The sequence below is a fragment of the Echiichthys vipera genome, assembly GCF_963691815.1.
Source record: "Echiichthys vipera genome assembly, chromosome: 19".
NCBI lineage: Eukaryota > Metazoa > Chordata > Actinopteri > Perciformes > Trachinidae > Echiichthys > Echiichthys vipera.
In genome coordinates, this window is record NC_139844.1 from 5577869 (window position 1) to 5593508 (window position 15640).

The following is a 15640-nucleotide window of genomic DNA, read 5'->3' on the forward strand; positions in this document are numbered from 1 at the left end:
GATAAAACAAAAACAGGAAGGAAGAAAGGAATAAAAGAGGCAGAAAGAATGAAAAAGTAAAGTAGGGAAAGCACGGACAGAATAAAAGATGTGAAAATGAAGAGGACAGGCAATAAGACAGATAAAGAAGAAAAACAGTACAAAGGAAGCAAAGAGGAAAGAAAGTCACACATCATACATGATTTTCTACTTCAACATCCCAACGTCTTAGTTTATTGACCCAGTGTAGCACTCCCTATATTTTATCCAAGAAACTTTATCTGTTTGTCTTTTGTCGTCTACATCTAACCGTCACCTTTTGTTGCCTAAACTTGTTGATAGAATACATTGCAATAGAGAATAGCACATAACGTGAGATTTATGTCTATTACTGGACTCCCCCAGTGCATTCTGGGAGGCTCCTCTACACACCTGCATCATATAAATCACATCATCAGGGCAATTTCACGAGTGTTGATTATAGTTTCAACTCTTTACTCGTGTTGCCTTTAGATTAACAAACCAATACCCAGGATAATTTTCAGACTGCATGTTAGCCTGGATTAGTTAAGCTGCATTTGAGGAGGAGAGGAACAGAACTGGACTCTGGTGTCACCTTAACCTACCGTGTCTGAAGCTAACACTGAACCCCCTCTTCTGCACACTGAAGTCGGAGTGAAAGGACAGCTCCATCACGTTTCCCGTTGAGTTCAGTGTCAGCCCGTTGGCTGTCGGGCCACAGAACTTAACATCTGTGTTGCCCGTGTTCACCACCACCCGGTCATAGATGCAGCCCGGCGCCTCCTCCAGGTCAAAGTCAAGGAAGGAGAGCTGGATGATGAAGCCGGCAGGGGCCTGCATGGTCCATTTACAGGCCTGCGAATTGGGGTATTTCTGGGGGTAGCAGGGCGACGTGAATTCCCCCTGGGCGTCCATCAGGACCATGTTACAGTTCGTGGAGCTGCAGCCCAGCGCTGGAGGTGATGGTAGGATGATAAATTCATGAGCTTTGAAAAGCTGAAGCTATTAAGGTAGGGTAAAATCACTCAGAAGACAAGATGCTAGTAGAAAAGGACACAAGGGGACAGGACAAAAGAAGACAAGAGGATAGGATCCATAAAAAGGGTAGGAGACCATAGATAAAGGAGGCAAACACCTATTGCTGTTAGAAATCACGAGGCAAGTGGTGAGGTGTCAAGGACAAACACAGTCGAGTCGACTGTAAAGTGCATTCTTGTTGATTACCAAGGAGTCAAGGACGATTCAAAGAGGATGGAGACAAATGTTTTCAAGAAGGTAACAGGAACCTTTAGGATTCAGGAGACAATACCAAGACTAGTTTTTAGGGGACAAGATAAGAGGACACAAAAAAACTCCAGGAATCAGGAAAAAATAAACGGGACAAGACAAGACAAGTCGTGCAGTTAACGGAAGGTTTGGCAGCCCAGTGATCGGTCAATCAATCAACTCAGAGCAGATTGATTGGTAAAGACAGAAGTGGACTGGAAATTCTTCATTTTCTCTGAGTCAGCATTGCACCAAATTCCACTAGCACCCCACAAACTCCCACAATACCATGCACATGCAGAGTAATCTGGCCAGTGAGATTTCCCTTTCAAGGAAAGTTTCAGCAGTCAGAATTTAAAATTGAGAAGACAGATGTGTCAACCTTAAGATTCACTTCAGATTCAGACTTTAGTCCTATCTGAAAACGCTCTTTCCTCTTTAGTGCTTCAACATTTATGGGGACAAATGCAAAAATACATTTCAGATTACAGTAAAATGTAATTGTTCAGATTAAAATGATCAAGAGTCATATTTAAACCTGGAAATGGACAGTTTTATACTCAACACACAAAGTCACTTGATGCAGAACTCACAGTATAAAGTTAAGATAAAAGTCTACTGATGTATGTGTAAACTGTACATGTGGTTCCCTTTGTGCGGAGGGCTTTCATTAGATGGATGGTAACAGGTAACCACAGACCGTCCTTACCCAGGAAACGACCATATAGCGTGATTGTGCAAGCAGCTTATAACAACCCGTATTTCATTTGTTGATAGGCAGCTACCTCTAGTTGTAGTCGTAGTAATTATCATGAGAATAAACAAGTAAGGTGAGTGCCAAAAAAAGTTGGGTGATTGATCAAATGAACCAAGGAGACTGCTGTTCATGTCCAGTGTGAAACCAACGGACATTGGTCCATAATGTAGTTTTGTTTGCGACTCACTTTAAGCCAATCCACAATCTTTTCCTAACCCTAACCGCTTTGTTTCATTGCCTATACTTATATAGTTCTGTAGGCTGTTTCACAACATTAAACAGTTTTATGTTGTTTTTCGAGTCATTGGTAATCAGCCTATTCTGTCGTTTATGTATATTTTGGAATATCGCCCATTGCCAAGCTCTCTCTGAAGTGTAAAGCAAGTGGTAGTATAGTGCATTTTTGAGAAACTGTTATTGGATGAAAATGTCCACACTTTTCTGCATTCCCCTTTTTGATATCACTGTAGACTGAATATTTTTTAGTTTAAGACTGTTGGGACAGAAGAAGTCATGTAAAGAACCATGTTCAACATTTCCCAACCTAAATGAATCAAGACATTCAGCAAAATAGCGCCACAAAGTTCTGCACTGATTTATAGAAATCCTGATAAATAAATATGAGATGAATGTAATTGATCCCTGAAGGAAAACAGCAGCAGTAGACAGAAAGAGAGGATTAGTTTAGAAATATTGACTCTACATTCACAGAAGTCTGCTGCTCTGAGAAAAAAATGTCACCAACAGTTTACAGGTGTCTTTTCATTTTTGCATCTCTAATTAATGAACAGGAACAGGGGAAATATTTGTGTCAAAGTGTGAAACAAGTGGGTGATATGGATAAAATCTCCTGTCCTATTTATGTTAATTTATATTGCATCATCTGCAAATATCATTATATAATGCATTTTTTAGAAACAATATCTCTTTGGATGATATAGAAAATTCAAACTCTGTGTAAGTGTGATTACGATTCTTAATGTTAACATTAAGATTTGTAATAATAACGCACCAGTTAAGAGGGTTTGCAGCATTAATTCTCAGAGAATCTCTTTCATATTCAATCAAACTGGTTTTGTAATTAATATATACCTAATTCAAATAGACGCTGAATCAGAATCGGATCAGGAAAGCAGTGGTGATACTTCGCTCAAGGTTTTTAACAGTGACGAAACTAAACTTTCTCTCTAAACTGGTTTTTAAAGGATAATTTTGCCAGAATCTGGACAATAAAAACCTGCTGTATCATTATTTTTCAAAGAATTATTTTTTTTTTTTTGCCAGTTTGCAGTTTCAGGTGTTTAAAATAATCCTCCAAATATGGAACTCTGTAAAATACAAGATTTTTAATATATGTGTTAATTTGTAGAGGAGGCACAGCGTGTGCCAACCATGAGGACAGATGGAACGCTCTGTACCTTGGGCTGCATGTATGGGTCACATTGTCCCTTTAAGTTCTTACTTTTCTGATGCTGAGACTCAAAGTTGAGCCTGAAAGTCAAATTAACTAGTCGTGATTGAATCGTCAGGTCGCCTGAACACAGTCAAACTCTACAAACAAACAGGAAACACATTTAAAGGTTCCTTTATCAGAGAAACTAAGCTAATCAAGCTGATTTATGATTTCCCCCCACTTTTTTCAATAACAGCTGGAAAGATGAGCTGCCCCTTACAGACAAGAAGTGAAATGTGAAGTGGAAAGAATGGTCCGCCTCTCGCTCGCTCGGGGTAACAATGGCCTCCGTTGATCTCAGGGCTCGGCCGCAGCCAAAACCACAGCCAACGCACTGGAAACGTCACAGGCACCAATTTGTGTGTGTGTGTGTGTGTGTGTGTGTGTGTGTGTGTGTGCACGTTTGTCTGCGTGTTTTAACCCTTCGTTATCCGTGAAAAGATGAATGGTATCCAGTTGCTCTTGGGACTTTTTAAAAAGAAACAGTAGAAGTAATTCTGGCTCGTGCACTTTCCCCCATGTCTCCCCAACAGCTCCAGTAGTTTCACTTTGGATCCCTAAAGTCACTTCTATTAAAAGCAGCTATTGTCCCCGAAAATACTTGCGGGCGAGTTCACAAAGGGCAGCCACTATTAGCTGCATGGATTGTGCATCACTTGCTTCCCCCGTCTCAAGGTCAGATTCCCAAAAGATAACGCTCTAATGATATTACAGCGCAAAAAACGCCCACAGAGTTTGGAATTAAATAATAAATGTTGTGTTTGTAGGTAGATCAATGTCAGAGAGAAACAGATAAATTAAATGTTCAGAGCTACAGAGACTCAAAACTTCAGAAAGGACTTTAAATGTGATTTAATATCCAATGTCAGAGCTGTAGCTGCAGAGGACACTCCTTATAACTGAGCGTCATCAGCACCAACTCACTGATAATGTCACTGTAACTGTGTGTGGCTGATCTTTGTTGGTTGGACGGTTTTGTAACAAGGCTCATTTGCATAGAATGGGGACCACCATATTACCTCATTTAAATATGTGCAAATATCACAGGGGCACTGAGGAACTGTTTGCTTGGCTGCACAGTTAGAAATAAATTTTCCAAAAGCAGCACAAACCTTTGGTGAATTTGACATTAAAAAGATTATTGTTTTTGAAATATAACTGCTTCAATAGCCCTTTTAGCCTTTGAACACAACACAGCAGAGAAACATCAGAGAACATCTTATTAGAAGTCGACATGGAGAATATCGGCCAATAACAATTGGTGCATCCCCATTATGGTGTGTATTTATTATAACACAAAGAATCAGCTGTTTGGACTACAGAAATGTACATTTTGGTTTCTTCTTTTTTTATGAATCATCCTGTGAACCCTCAGATTGAAGTTTCAACACTCTGCAGAATGATGTATTCATTTACTGGTGAAGCAAAGACTGTTGGAGTGTGCCGTGTGTTCAGATCAACAGCTTCAGGACTGATCTGGGTTTAAAGATTTACTGAAGTCAAAGAGACGCCGACAATGCGACGATGAGCAGAAACAAACTGAAGACTGCAGACGGTCGAGCTCAGACACACAAACTGTACATATATTTCAAACCCATTCCCACTGTGTGTGTGTGTGTGTGTGTGTGTGTGTGGGGGGGGGGGGGGGTTGCGTGGGTGGGAAAGAGTGAGAGAGAGAGAGAGACTAAACCAGCAGCCATTAAAGTTGTTCAGCATGAAATTTTGGATGCAACATCAAAAAGCGGCAAACTCCTTTTTCCCACTAATGGAAAAACTAGAAGCAGCCGCACGACGCAAACACACACACCCACACCCACACACACACACACACACACAGAAACAAAGGTGCTTTGCTTACTCTACGAGCTGAATGAAATCAGTGGATCAGAAGTCTAAACTCCCAGAGAGAGAGAGAAAGAGAGAGAGACAGAGAGCGAGAGAGAGAGAGAGACATACTGTGTGTGTGTGTGTGTGTGTGTGTGTGTGTGTGTGTGTGTGTGTGTGTGTGTGTGTGTGTGTGTGTGTGTGTGTGTGTGTGTGTGTGTTTCCTGAAGCGCAGCCTCACGTTTCTCTCCAGTCGACTCTGGAAACTGTGAACCTTCGAGGATCAACAGAACCAAACAGAACCAAGAACCAAACAGAACCAAGAACCAAACAGAAACAAACAGAAGCAACTGGAACCACTGTGTAAAATAAAATAGCCGTGTACTTTCAACGACGGTCAACAACATTTGGTTGCACCGTGCTAACAAAGCTAATATTAGCTAGCTAACTTAAGGGAAATTTTTTTAAACCAGCATCTGTGTCACTGCAATGAATGGCGGCAGCAACAAAAGATCCCAGCTCACCCACCAGCGAAGGTCTGGTTTAAAGACCAGTGATTTCTCTCGAAAGTGTTTAGCTTAGCAGCTTAGCACTGCACAATACAGTATAATGACAAATATAAACAGCCTGAACGCTCCTCCACAGCTCTGGCCAAATATGGTCAATCTCCCTGCTTCAAAATAGTCATCCAGTGTGACATCACGGTGGCTACATCAACATCTATTATATTATTATATATAGAAAAGCTGCAATCTAAAATGCAATCAAAGTTATGCTGCTTAAAACCCCTAAACAGGTTTTTCTGGAGGTGAAAAAACTAAACATCCTTTACTGGATCTTGTTTCATGACCCCTCCTGCTGTGGAGGACGTACTGCTGCTGCTGCTGTAGGCCATCTGTCCTGTATTACAGCTGTACAGCTCCAACATCTCCATGCAATTACACTCTCCATCTGTACCCCATCAGCCACATCTTTTATATTTTAAAGAAAAAACAAAGCAATGGTTTGCAATGCAAATCTGTTAAAGTGTTAAGATAGTGACCTCTCCAACCCATTCTCATCCCAACTCATACACATAATGCCATTTTCTCAAGACCCTTTGGCGTCACTTGTCAATGCCCTGTGGGCTCGACAACCAGGTCTTTAAGTCATGAGATAACACCCTTTCAAAATACTATTTCTGGGTCCGGATGCTCCATCAAACAAAACAAACAAGCTGTAGCTCTGCTCTGGGTAGTCCTGCCCCAGTTGTCCTGCCTCGGTAGTAGTGCCCTGGTAATCCTTCTCTGGTAGTCCTTCCCTGGTAGTGCTGCCCCAGAAGCCTACCCTTGGTAGTCCTGCCCTGGTAGTCCTGCCCTGGTAGTCCTTCCCTGGTATTCCTGTCCTGGTAGTCCTGCCCTGGTAGTCCTTCCCTGGTAGTCCTGCCCTGGTAGTCCTGCCCTGGTAGTCTTGCCCTGGTAATCCTGCCCTTGGTAGTCCTGCCCTGGTAGTCCTGCCCTGGGTGGTCTTGTCCTGGGGAGCCCTGCCCTGGTAGTCCTGCCCTGGGTAGTCCTGCCCTTGGTAGTCCTGCCCTGGTAGTCCTGCCCTGGTAATCCTGCCCTGGGTTCTCCTGCCCTTGGTAGTCCTGCCCTTGCTAGTCCTGCCCTGGGCAGTCTTGTCCTGGGTAGCCCTGCCCTGGTAGTCCTGCCCTGAGTAGTCTTGCACTAGGGTGCCAAACATCGAGGGCTGTGACAAAATGGCGGTATTTGACACCCTGGGAATGAGACGGCCTGACCTCTCTGGGTGCACTCACGCTGTCCGTCCGTACTGTGCCCCGTGCTTTAGGGTACTTGCCCTCCCTCCCTCTCCCCCCACTGGCCAGGCCTGTTTGTGCTCACACTACCTTGGCCTCGCGCAAATGCTTCTTGCCTGTCCAGACGTCACCACGCCGCAACACGTCAGACGCATTGACTGACGTCATTGCGATGCGTGGCTTTGTATACAAATCTTTCCATAGACCTCAAAGTTTTTGTGCGTCTTGTCCGACTGTTTTTGAATATTTTCATACGACCAAATCTGCAGTAAACTCTCCACCTCACACCAACGTGAACATTTCACCGCCATTGTTGCTGTTGTTAAATGTCGGCGCATGGTCCCTCCTTCTTTCTATGTCCAAACAGGCGCACATAAAATGACGTCAGAGCCGCCGTAGGCCTCGTGCTCGTGCTCGTACATGTGCAAACGTGCTTTACAAAAGCCGACCTCTCTCAAACGGTCCGTGGCCGGCAAGCGGGCTGCAGCTAGGCACGGTGCGGTTGCACTCACACTGGTCAAACGAACTAGGCTTTACCCGTAAAAGCTGTTTGGGCATGGTACGGATGGACATTGTGAGTGCGACCTCTGTTGCTCACACAAACCTAACTCATGAAAAGCTCTTATCCTGAGATGTTGTAACTCTGAAAGAGTGTCACGTTTTAAACGTATGTTCAGTAACAATAATAAATTGTCTCTCTTCTGTCTGGTCCCGTTTCTTCCTTGCTCAGATACATGCTGACATTTCTAAATAAGCTTCAGCTTTATTCTTAACTGTTGATTATCAGACAAATGTACAACAATATTACGTGAGATGAAGTTTATCTTTACTGTCAGCCTGGAGGTGAGAGGAAGCGGTGACGGTAATGTTCGTACATTAAATCAGGTTTGATAACTGATGACATTTATCTGTGCAGCTAATAACGTGTGTGTGTGTGTTTGTGTGTGTGTGTGTGTGTGTGTGTGTGTGTGTGTGTGAGAGAGAGAGAGAGAGAAAGAGAGAGAGAGAGAGAGAGAGAGGAAGAGGAAGCCCATTGATGTAAATATGACTGCTGATAACCAAATGACTGAAATGAAGGGAGAGGCTTCACAATAAAGTGTTGAGTGCCAAGATTAGAACTACAGGACGTGAGAAGGAAATAAATAAAGTGAAAGGAACGACTCTGAAATACTGATTTACTGCACTTCAGAGATTTATTTAACCTTTTGTAACTGAAGATTGATCTTCTTGTTTCCCCTCCTAATTCCTTCCCTTTCAGTACATCACATCTCACATTTCCTCTCCTCCTCTCTAATATTTAATGTCTCTATTAGAGGAGTTATTTCAGCAGTGACAGCTTATTTCTGCTCTACGTCGCCTTCACTGCGGCTCAATAATCAACTTTACAGCTTGGTCCTAATGAAATGATGCTGCTGGACTGTTAACTAATGATTCTCTGTTAACAGGAAGCATTAATAGAGAGGGTGTAATGAGTGGAGGATTAAACATTTACATTTAGATGGGTGGATGGTTTTGGCTTGTCACAGAGTTAATGGAGGAAGAGTTCATGTTTGTCAGCCTTGTGTTCAGTGTTTCCTGCGGACAAATGATAATCTCAGGGGGATAATTGGATTGCAGTAAAAAATCCAAGCCAAGTCAAATTAAAAAGAAATTGAATTTATTTACAGACTAAATTGTAACAAAGTCGCAAATAAACAGCAGCAATTCAATGCGACATAAATTTGTTTTATTAACTTATATTCATGTTCTGGGTCATCGTGAGAAAAGGAAGAGAACGAGAGCGTGGAGGGAAAGAGTTAAGAAAGGGTAGAAAAATGATAGAGAGATGAGAAATGAAAGGATGGGAGGAGAGAGTGTTTTGGTCTCATCTGTGTGCTTAAAAACAGGATCAAACCAGGCTGCAAAGACGGATTGGAAAAATCATAGAAGTTAACCAATAAACAAGACAGTAGCTACGGGGGAAAGAAGACTCAATGCTATAGAAGCAGTCTGATCACATACAAAGTCAATCTACAGGTGCCATTTCAAGACGGGTGGCACTTTCCTCGCTTTACTTACGTTACCCACGATGCAATAGATGCGAAAAAGATCTATATTTGCGTCGAACGCACAAGTTGAAAATATTGAACCAGCGTTGAGACTGCGGTAGGTCCCATAACATCCAGGGGATCACCGGGGGATTGTTAAATACATCAAGGAAACCAGACTGCTCCTGTGGATATAACATAATGACCTGTGGGTGGCAGCAATTGGCCAAAAATCCAGAAGAAGAATAAAGCGGTCACTACAGAGTGAAGCGTATCCTGGTCGGATTTACAGGAGAGCCGCGGAGGCAGGGCAGCACCCTGTACGGATTCAGAGGTTAAATCACTGACGGCCTGATCTCACTACAACACAACGGCTCTTTAAAGAGCCACACACTTCATCTGAGAGCTCATTTCTGTTCTTTTAAAAGCATTAGCACTAGCACTAGCATAAATTTCCATTCAGCACAACAGCAGAGTATAGCTGCAGGCAGCTAGCCGCAGGTTGCTACCAAAGGGCCTTGACGCTCCAAACGCACTATTGGCGCAATGCTCCAAATTAGATGGAGCAGCGCATTTCTCGATTTTCTTGCGATTCCATCGCGTCTATCGCAGACGGTGTGAACACACCTTTAGTATTGAGACTTCAGAGCTACCCACTTCTTCATTTTTCAATTCAGATTTCATTGACTTTATTGCTTTATCTGAGATCAGATGTGTTTTATTGTGACTATGCTGTGATCTTGTGTGTTTGTTCGGATCACCGGACCAGATTTATTTCCCCGTATGCGATGATAGAGTTGATATGAACCCCGAATCTGAGGACGGTGAAAATGTTGGTGAAACTACATCTGCTATTGAAAGCCCTGCTGCAGACACGTTTTAAAGTCTGAAAGTCTAAAGTCTGTTTTAAAATATTCTGCTGTGATTAATATTTTGTGTAACATTCCCCGCGGTAGCATGACACTCTTTGGTGACGATGTTCTACCAGCTCCTACGGGAGGTTGACGAGCAGCCCGAGGTTTAAAGAGAAGCAAACGGCTCATCGAGATGATCAAACACATCGGAGAGAACCAGCCTCAGGCCGACATGTTTGAGGTTCGGACAGGAGGCGTTACTGCAGAACATCACCTCCAACACCTGCTTTTATTCTGGTTTTATACGTTTATGCAGAAGTTAGTCCGTTGCTTTACAATTTGAATATCTTTTCTATCTAATTTAATATCTGTGGGACCAACAGAGCATGAGAAACCCTTCAGGTCACTTAATAAATATAAATAGATATATATGTAACACCTTCAGTATGTTTGTGTTTCAGTCGAACTGACTAAATGACTACAGACAAGCCAACAAACACGTTGTTTTCTGAGCATGTGTTTGTTGTTTAAAGCAAGAGGCAGCTGTTTTATAAGTGTGTGTGTGTGTGTGTGTGTGTGTGTGTGTGTGTGTGTGTGTGTGTGTGTGTGTGTGTGTGTGTGTCTGTGTGTCTGTGTGTGTCTGTGTGTGTGTGTGTTTCCTGACACCTACAAAACCCTGTGACACAACCGGCTTCATACAAACAACATGTCGCTTTAATGATCAGCATTCATTAAATGTGTGAAACACGTCAGCAGAGTGTCTGTGTGTGTGTGTGTGTGTGTGTATGTGTGTGTGTGTGTGTGTGTGTTAACTGAAGGGAGAAACATATTTATATTAAGGTTAATTCTTCTTTAAAAGAACGTTTCACATGGCTGACTGTGTTCTTAAACGTCTGGTCTGTAGAACCCGTTTAACAGTAAAAACAAACAAACAGTCACCACTGTGTTTCTCTGCAGGAGCTGTTTAACCACAGAGCTCAGGGCTGCACCTCACCATATTTACTTTAATAAATAATTTTAACCGCTTAATTGTTTCATTTCCAAACTGTCCAAAGAAATCACAAGAACTGCAGATGATGTCTGTAAATGGTTTCATTCCTCTGTCCAAACTGAAGACATTTTCACTGACAGAAATCAGAATCATTAGATTTTTTTATTCAAAACGCGTCACAGACGGCTGCTCGGTCACTTTTGAACGTGCAGTTGTCTGTTGTGAATTCAAACAAAACTACTTGGTTAGTTCTAGGAAACCAGCACGTCTGTTATGTAACCTACATACGTGGCGTTTGTGAAGCGCATCAGTAAAATATCAGTAAAATGTCCGTCCCCCACAGCTCTGTTCAGCAGGACAGCTGGTAAAATGAGAGAAGTGAGTGAGTGCTGAAAGCGAGTTTCCCACACAGAACATTGAGGCCAGCCCCTGACATGTGGGTACACTTTCTGTGTCCGAGGCAGAGCTGCAGCCCCAACTACTGTTCCTTCACCTCGTCTGACAGAGAAGGGAAACACAAGAGCTCTTTGTTTCCCCGCTGACGTGGGAGGCTGGCGGTGCTGCGGCGGTTAAGAAAGAAGCAGAGAATTAGCAATGGAGTGAAAGATGCAGTGACTTTATTCCCACAGCAGATTTACAGGGACAGAGTTGGGACGGTGCAGCTTGGTGACACAGTTAATGAGCGTTGTGGCTTCACAGCAACAAGAACATCCTGGTTTTATGAACGTGTGAGACTTTGACCTTGACCCTGTAAATCGTTTAAAGGAGCATTACGGTCGATGCTAGATCCCAGCCGCCGGACGAGTCCGCAGGGCAGAGTGCACAGGATTCAACAGGGGTTAGACCGACTGCTAACACACTGTTGCTGCAAAAAAAACACTAAACAATCACAAATAGATGCTAAATGAACACAAACACACACACACAACCCAATACAACAATTCAATACAACCCAAACTGACTACAGAGATGTAAAATGAGCATAAAGATGCTAAATAACCAACAAATCAATCAAAAACATAAACATCATGACAACAAACAACAAGAGGCAGGCAAACAAGTAAACAGATGCAAAACAATCACAGCAACACAAAACAACCCAAAAATGACCACAAGGACGTGCAAAAATGACTGATCCAGTCGGGGACAGGCCTCCAAAAAACTTGTTTTGTCCCTGGAAAACAGGGACGTCTGTTCACCATGGATGTTCAGCTGCTGATGCGAGTCATCCGGCAGACTTAACTGTTGGATGAGCTCCAGGTGCTGCAGTGACACAGAGTCGGTTCAAAATCAGCATGTTTCTTATGTTACCAGCTAACGTTAGCTTTGTAAGCACGGTGCAAACAAACGCAACGCCTACATTTGTAAGCTAAAGAAATCAGTGTTGGATAATTACTGCTGCTCAACACTTTCACACTCGTTCTGTGGTGAGAAAAACACTTAAATACTGCTTTAAAGTTTTTACTGCAGGTGATCTTTTTTTTTTCAATGCGGCAGAAAATAAAGTTGCTTTTGCATTTGTGAAACTTCTGCCGTGTCCCAAATCTTGAACTGCAGTGAATGCACTGGCATTCGTGCACTGTGTGCCCTACGTACTGACACAATCAGTACATTCATTTCCCCAGTGGGTGCTGTCTCAAATCCCACACTGCTGCCCCGTACTTACCGTAAATGTATTTTTCCAAAAGCTTTTCCATCAACTCTTCTGACTCAGCACACCACCAAAAATCCTTGTGATCCTCTTTTTACATTTATAAAGTGAATCTAGTTCCGTCATTTTCCAATTTGAAGTCCCACCAGTTCTGCTACATAGACAAAATGGCAACGATTGAGGGCGTTGAGTGTCCATCGATCCACACTCAACAGTGGCAGCTGTTTTCAGTGGGCGACCAGATAAATGCAGTACACTGCATTTTACCGACTTCCAGAGTAAACGCACTTCCACCCTCAAAAAGCCAGTGCGCGATTTGGCACACAGCTTTCCTGTTTTCCTGTTCACACGTCATGACCCGCTGAGCCCCGTGTTTCCCTTATATCCAAACCTGACTTTAGCTTTTGAGGGATTTATTTACTTTTTACCTTTATGGGTTGAAATGTACAGTCATATTCAGCAGCATTAGATGCAAACAGAGCAAAGGCCAAAGCAAAGTCTGTCGTGACCCTGAGAACAGGAAGTACGACAGGAAACAGGAGTGGAGTAGGAAAGGTAGAACGGATTCTTCAAATACTTTGTCTTTTTAAACTCGGTGTCACTGTGACTGCAGGAGCTCACTGACACTAAAAATACCCTCTCAGTCTTTTCCAGACCCTAATCCTGCAGATTAACTGGCTTCCATCAACCTGCCCTTCTCTCTTTTCACCTCTCCAGTGTTTCTCTCACATTCCTTCACTTGCATTCCTCTCTCCTCCCTCGTTCATCCTTCTTTGTTGTCATCTATCTGCTGCTCCCTGTCTTCATCTCTTTCTCCACATTCTGTGAACAAATTAAAGTACACAGCCTCCTGTGTTGCACTCAATGGAATGAAAGATCGTCTGACTGCAGGGCACAGAAATTTGACTTTAAGGAACCGATCTTCAAGTTACAACTGAGACAAAGGCTCAAAGGTTCTTTGAAGAGCGTCTTTACAGACAGGCAGGGTTTCCTTTTAGGCTATTTCTCCGGAGACAAAGCCTGCTTAATGTCTCTGAGAGAAACCCTCAGTGGGTCACATATCAACAACTTTGATTTTAAGGATCTGAAAGTAAAGTTTGATTCAGATAATCTGAAACCTCGAGCTGCAACACATAAAACCCACCGAGGGTCCCAACAGCAAAGCCATTGTTTTCCTTTGGTATGCCGCGATTTAAAGAGATGCAACAATTCCTCCATGAGCAACAGCAATCTTGATCACAGTGGCGATGAAACCTTTGCTTTAACAGGCAGGGAAGTCCAACAGACCGCTCTGTAGACTTTAGTTTAGGCGTTCTCGACTCAGAGCTTCTCTTTCCAGTTTGTGTCCACACGGCCGTGCAGTATCACACTCTTTTATTTGGACTGGCAGGGTGCTTGTCTGATTACAACGATTAGGATCAGACTTCACACGTTGTGAACGTACAAGGACAAACAGGATTCATCATTATAAGTTTAAGAACATGACAGAGACTTTTCTTGTGTTTCTCAAGAACAAAAGTAAGAAAAAACAAGTGAAGGTTTTAGTGTTTGAGGCCAAGAATCACCTGACAAAGTTCTGTAAAGTCGATTTAATTATCCCACATTTTTTCAGTGAGGAAGTGTACTGTGCAGGTGGACGCTGACTCACTCTCACAGATGTTTCTGCTCCTCCCTCTGCTCTCGTCTTTCACTACGAGATAATTGAGAGTGGCATCCGAGGAGGGAGGAGGGGGAGGAGAGGGTGGGGGACGGAGAAGAAGAACAAGTTTGTGTTTAATTCATCTAATATTGAGGTAAACATCCTCTAAAGGGCGTCGCTCAGATTAAAAAGTTACTCCGATGAAGTTTGACAAAAACAAACATGGTGACGATGGATGAGACAACGGACTGTGTCTGTTTAGAAGGAGGTAAAATGGCGGGCAGCGTTGTAGACGGCGGTGGTCTGTAAGACGAATGTCTCTTTCAGTATTTCAGGATGTCCGTCAGGGCTTTTGATGACTTGCTTCACTGGGTGGCTCCTCACCTTAAGCATGGGGACTCACACAGAACGTCGGTCAGTGACGCTGAGAGACAAGCATTCACTTTTTTGTGTACAGTGCCACTTTCCCCATCGTCTGGTGGTACTGCAACGTTTGGTCCATATCATTCCGTATCCTCAAGCTTGCAGGATACGTGCAGAAATACGGAGAAAACGTACGCAGAGTACAGAGAGAAGGCTCCATCCGTATCTGTATGTGTATCTAACGTAGAGCAGAAATGAGCCTTAATACAACCTGTCATTTTAAGGTTTTAATAATTAATATACACTACTCCGGCGAGTCGTTTGTGTGTTTCATCATCTAGTGCGTTTGAATGGGTGCTGTCATTAGAAGTGAACCTTTTCTACCTTTACCTGTAATTTTTATGCAGCATTACTTTTGAAAACGATGACTAGGAAGTTGAGAAGAACCTGTGCAATTCTCTGCTGCTCCAACAGCAGTGGGAAACTTCAACTTCGGAAAAACTGAATCAACAACTCAAATCTTTACCTCATGAAGAGTGCCCCTGTCTGAGGCCGTACGGTCTACATGGATTCAAACCTTTACCTCATGAAGAGCGCCCCTGTCTGAGGCCGTACGGTCTACATGGATTCAAACCTTTACCTCATGAAGAGTACGCCTGTCTGAGGCCATACGGTCTACATGGATTCAAACCTTTACCTCATGAAGAGCGCCCCTGTCTGAGGCCGTACGGTCTACATGGATTCAAACCTTTACCTCATGAAGAGCGCCCCTGTCTGAAGCCGTACGGTCTACATGGATTCAAACCTTTACCTCATGAAGAGCGCCCCTGTCTGAGGCTGTACGGTCTACATGGATTCAAACCTTGACCTCATGAAGAGTGCCCCTGTATGAGGATGTACGGTCTACATGGATTCCGCGGGCATGCAGATGTTCTCCAGAAGTGGATCAAGAATATTAACAGAGGGGACTTTGTTCCCAACAGCAACAGACACTCAGTTTTGGTTCACACTCATCAAGCAGTC

General features: G+C 43.2%; 1 protein-coding gene across 3 annotated transcripts in view; it reads right to left on the minus strand.

Moving 5' to 3' along the window:
• The window catches only part of adgrg6 (adhesion G protein-coupled receptor G6), a 100639-nt gene that overhangs the window by 68260 nt on the left and 16739 nt on the right, over positions 1-15640 (minus strand). For 2 of the 3 annotated variants that reach the window (XM_083933769.1, XM_083933770.1), the window contains exon 3: positions 606-953. The exons of the other annotated variant lie outside the window; for it this stretch is intronic. In XM_083933769.1, coding sequence (XP_083789895.1) covers positions 606-953 — 348 coding nt within the window. The remainder of the gene's footprint in view (positions 1-605; positions 954-15640) is intronic. 3 annotated transcript variants of the gene reach the window in all.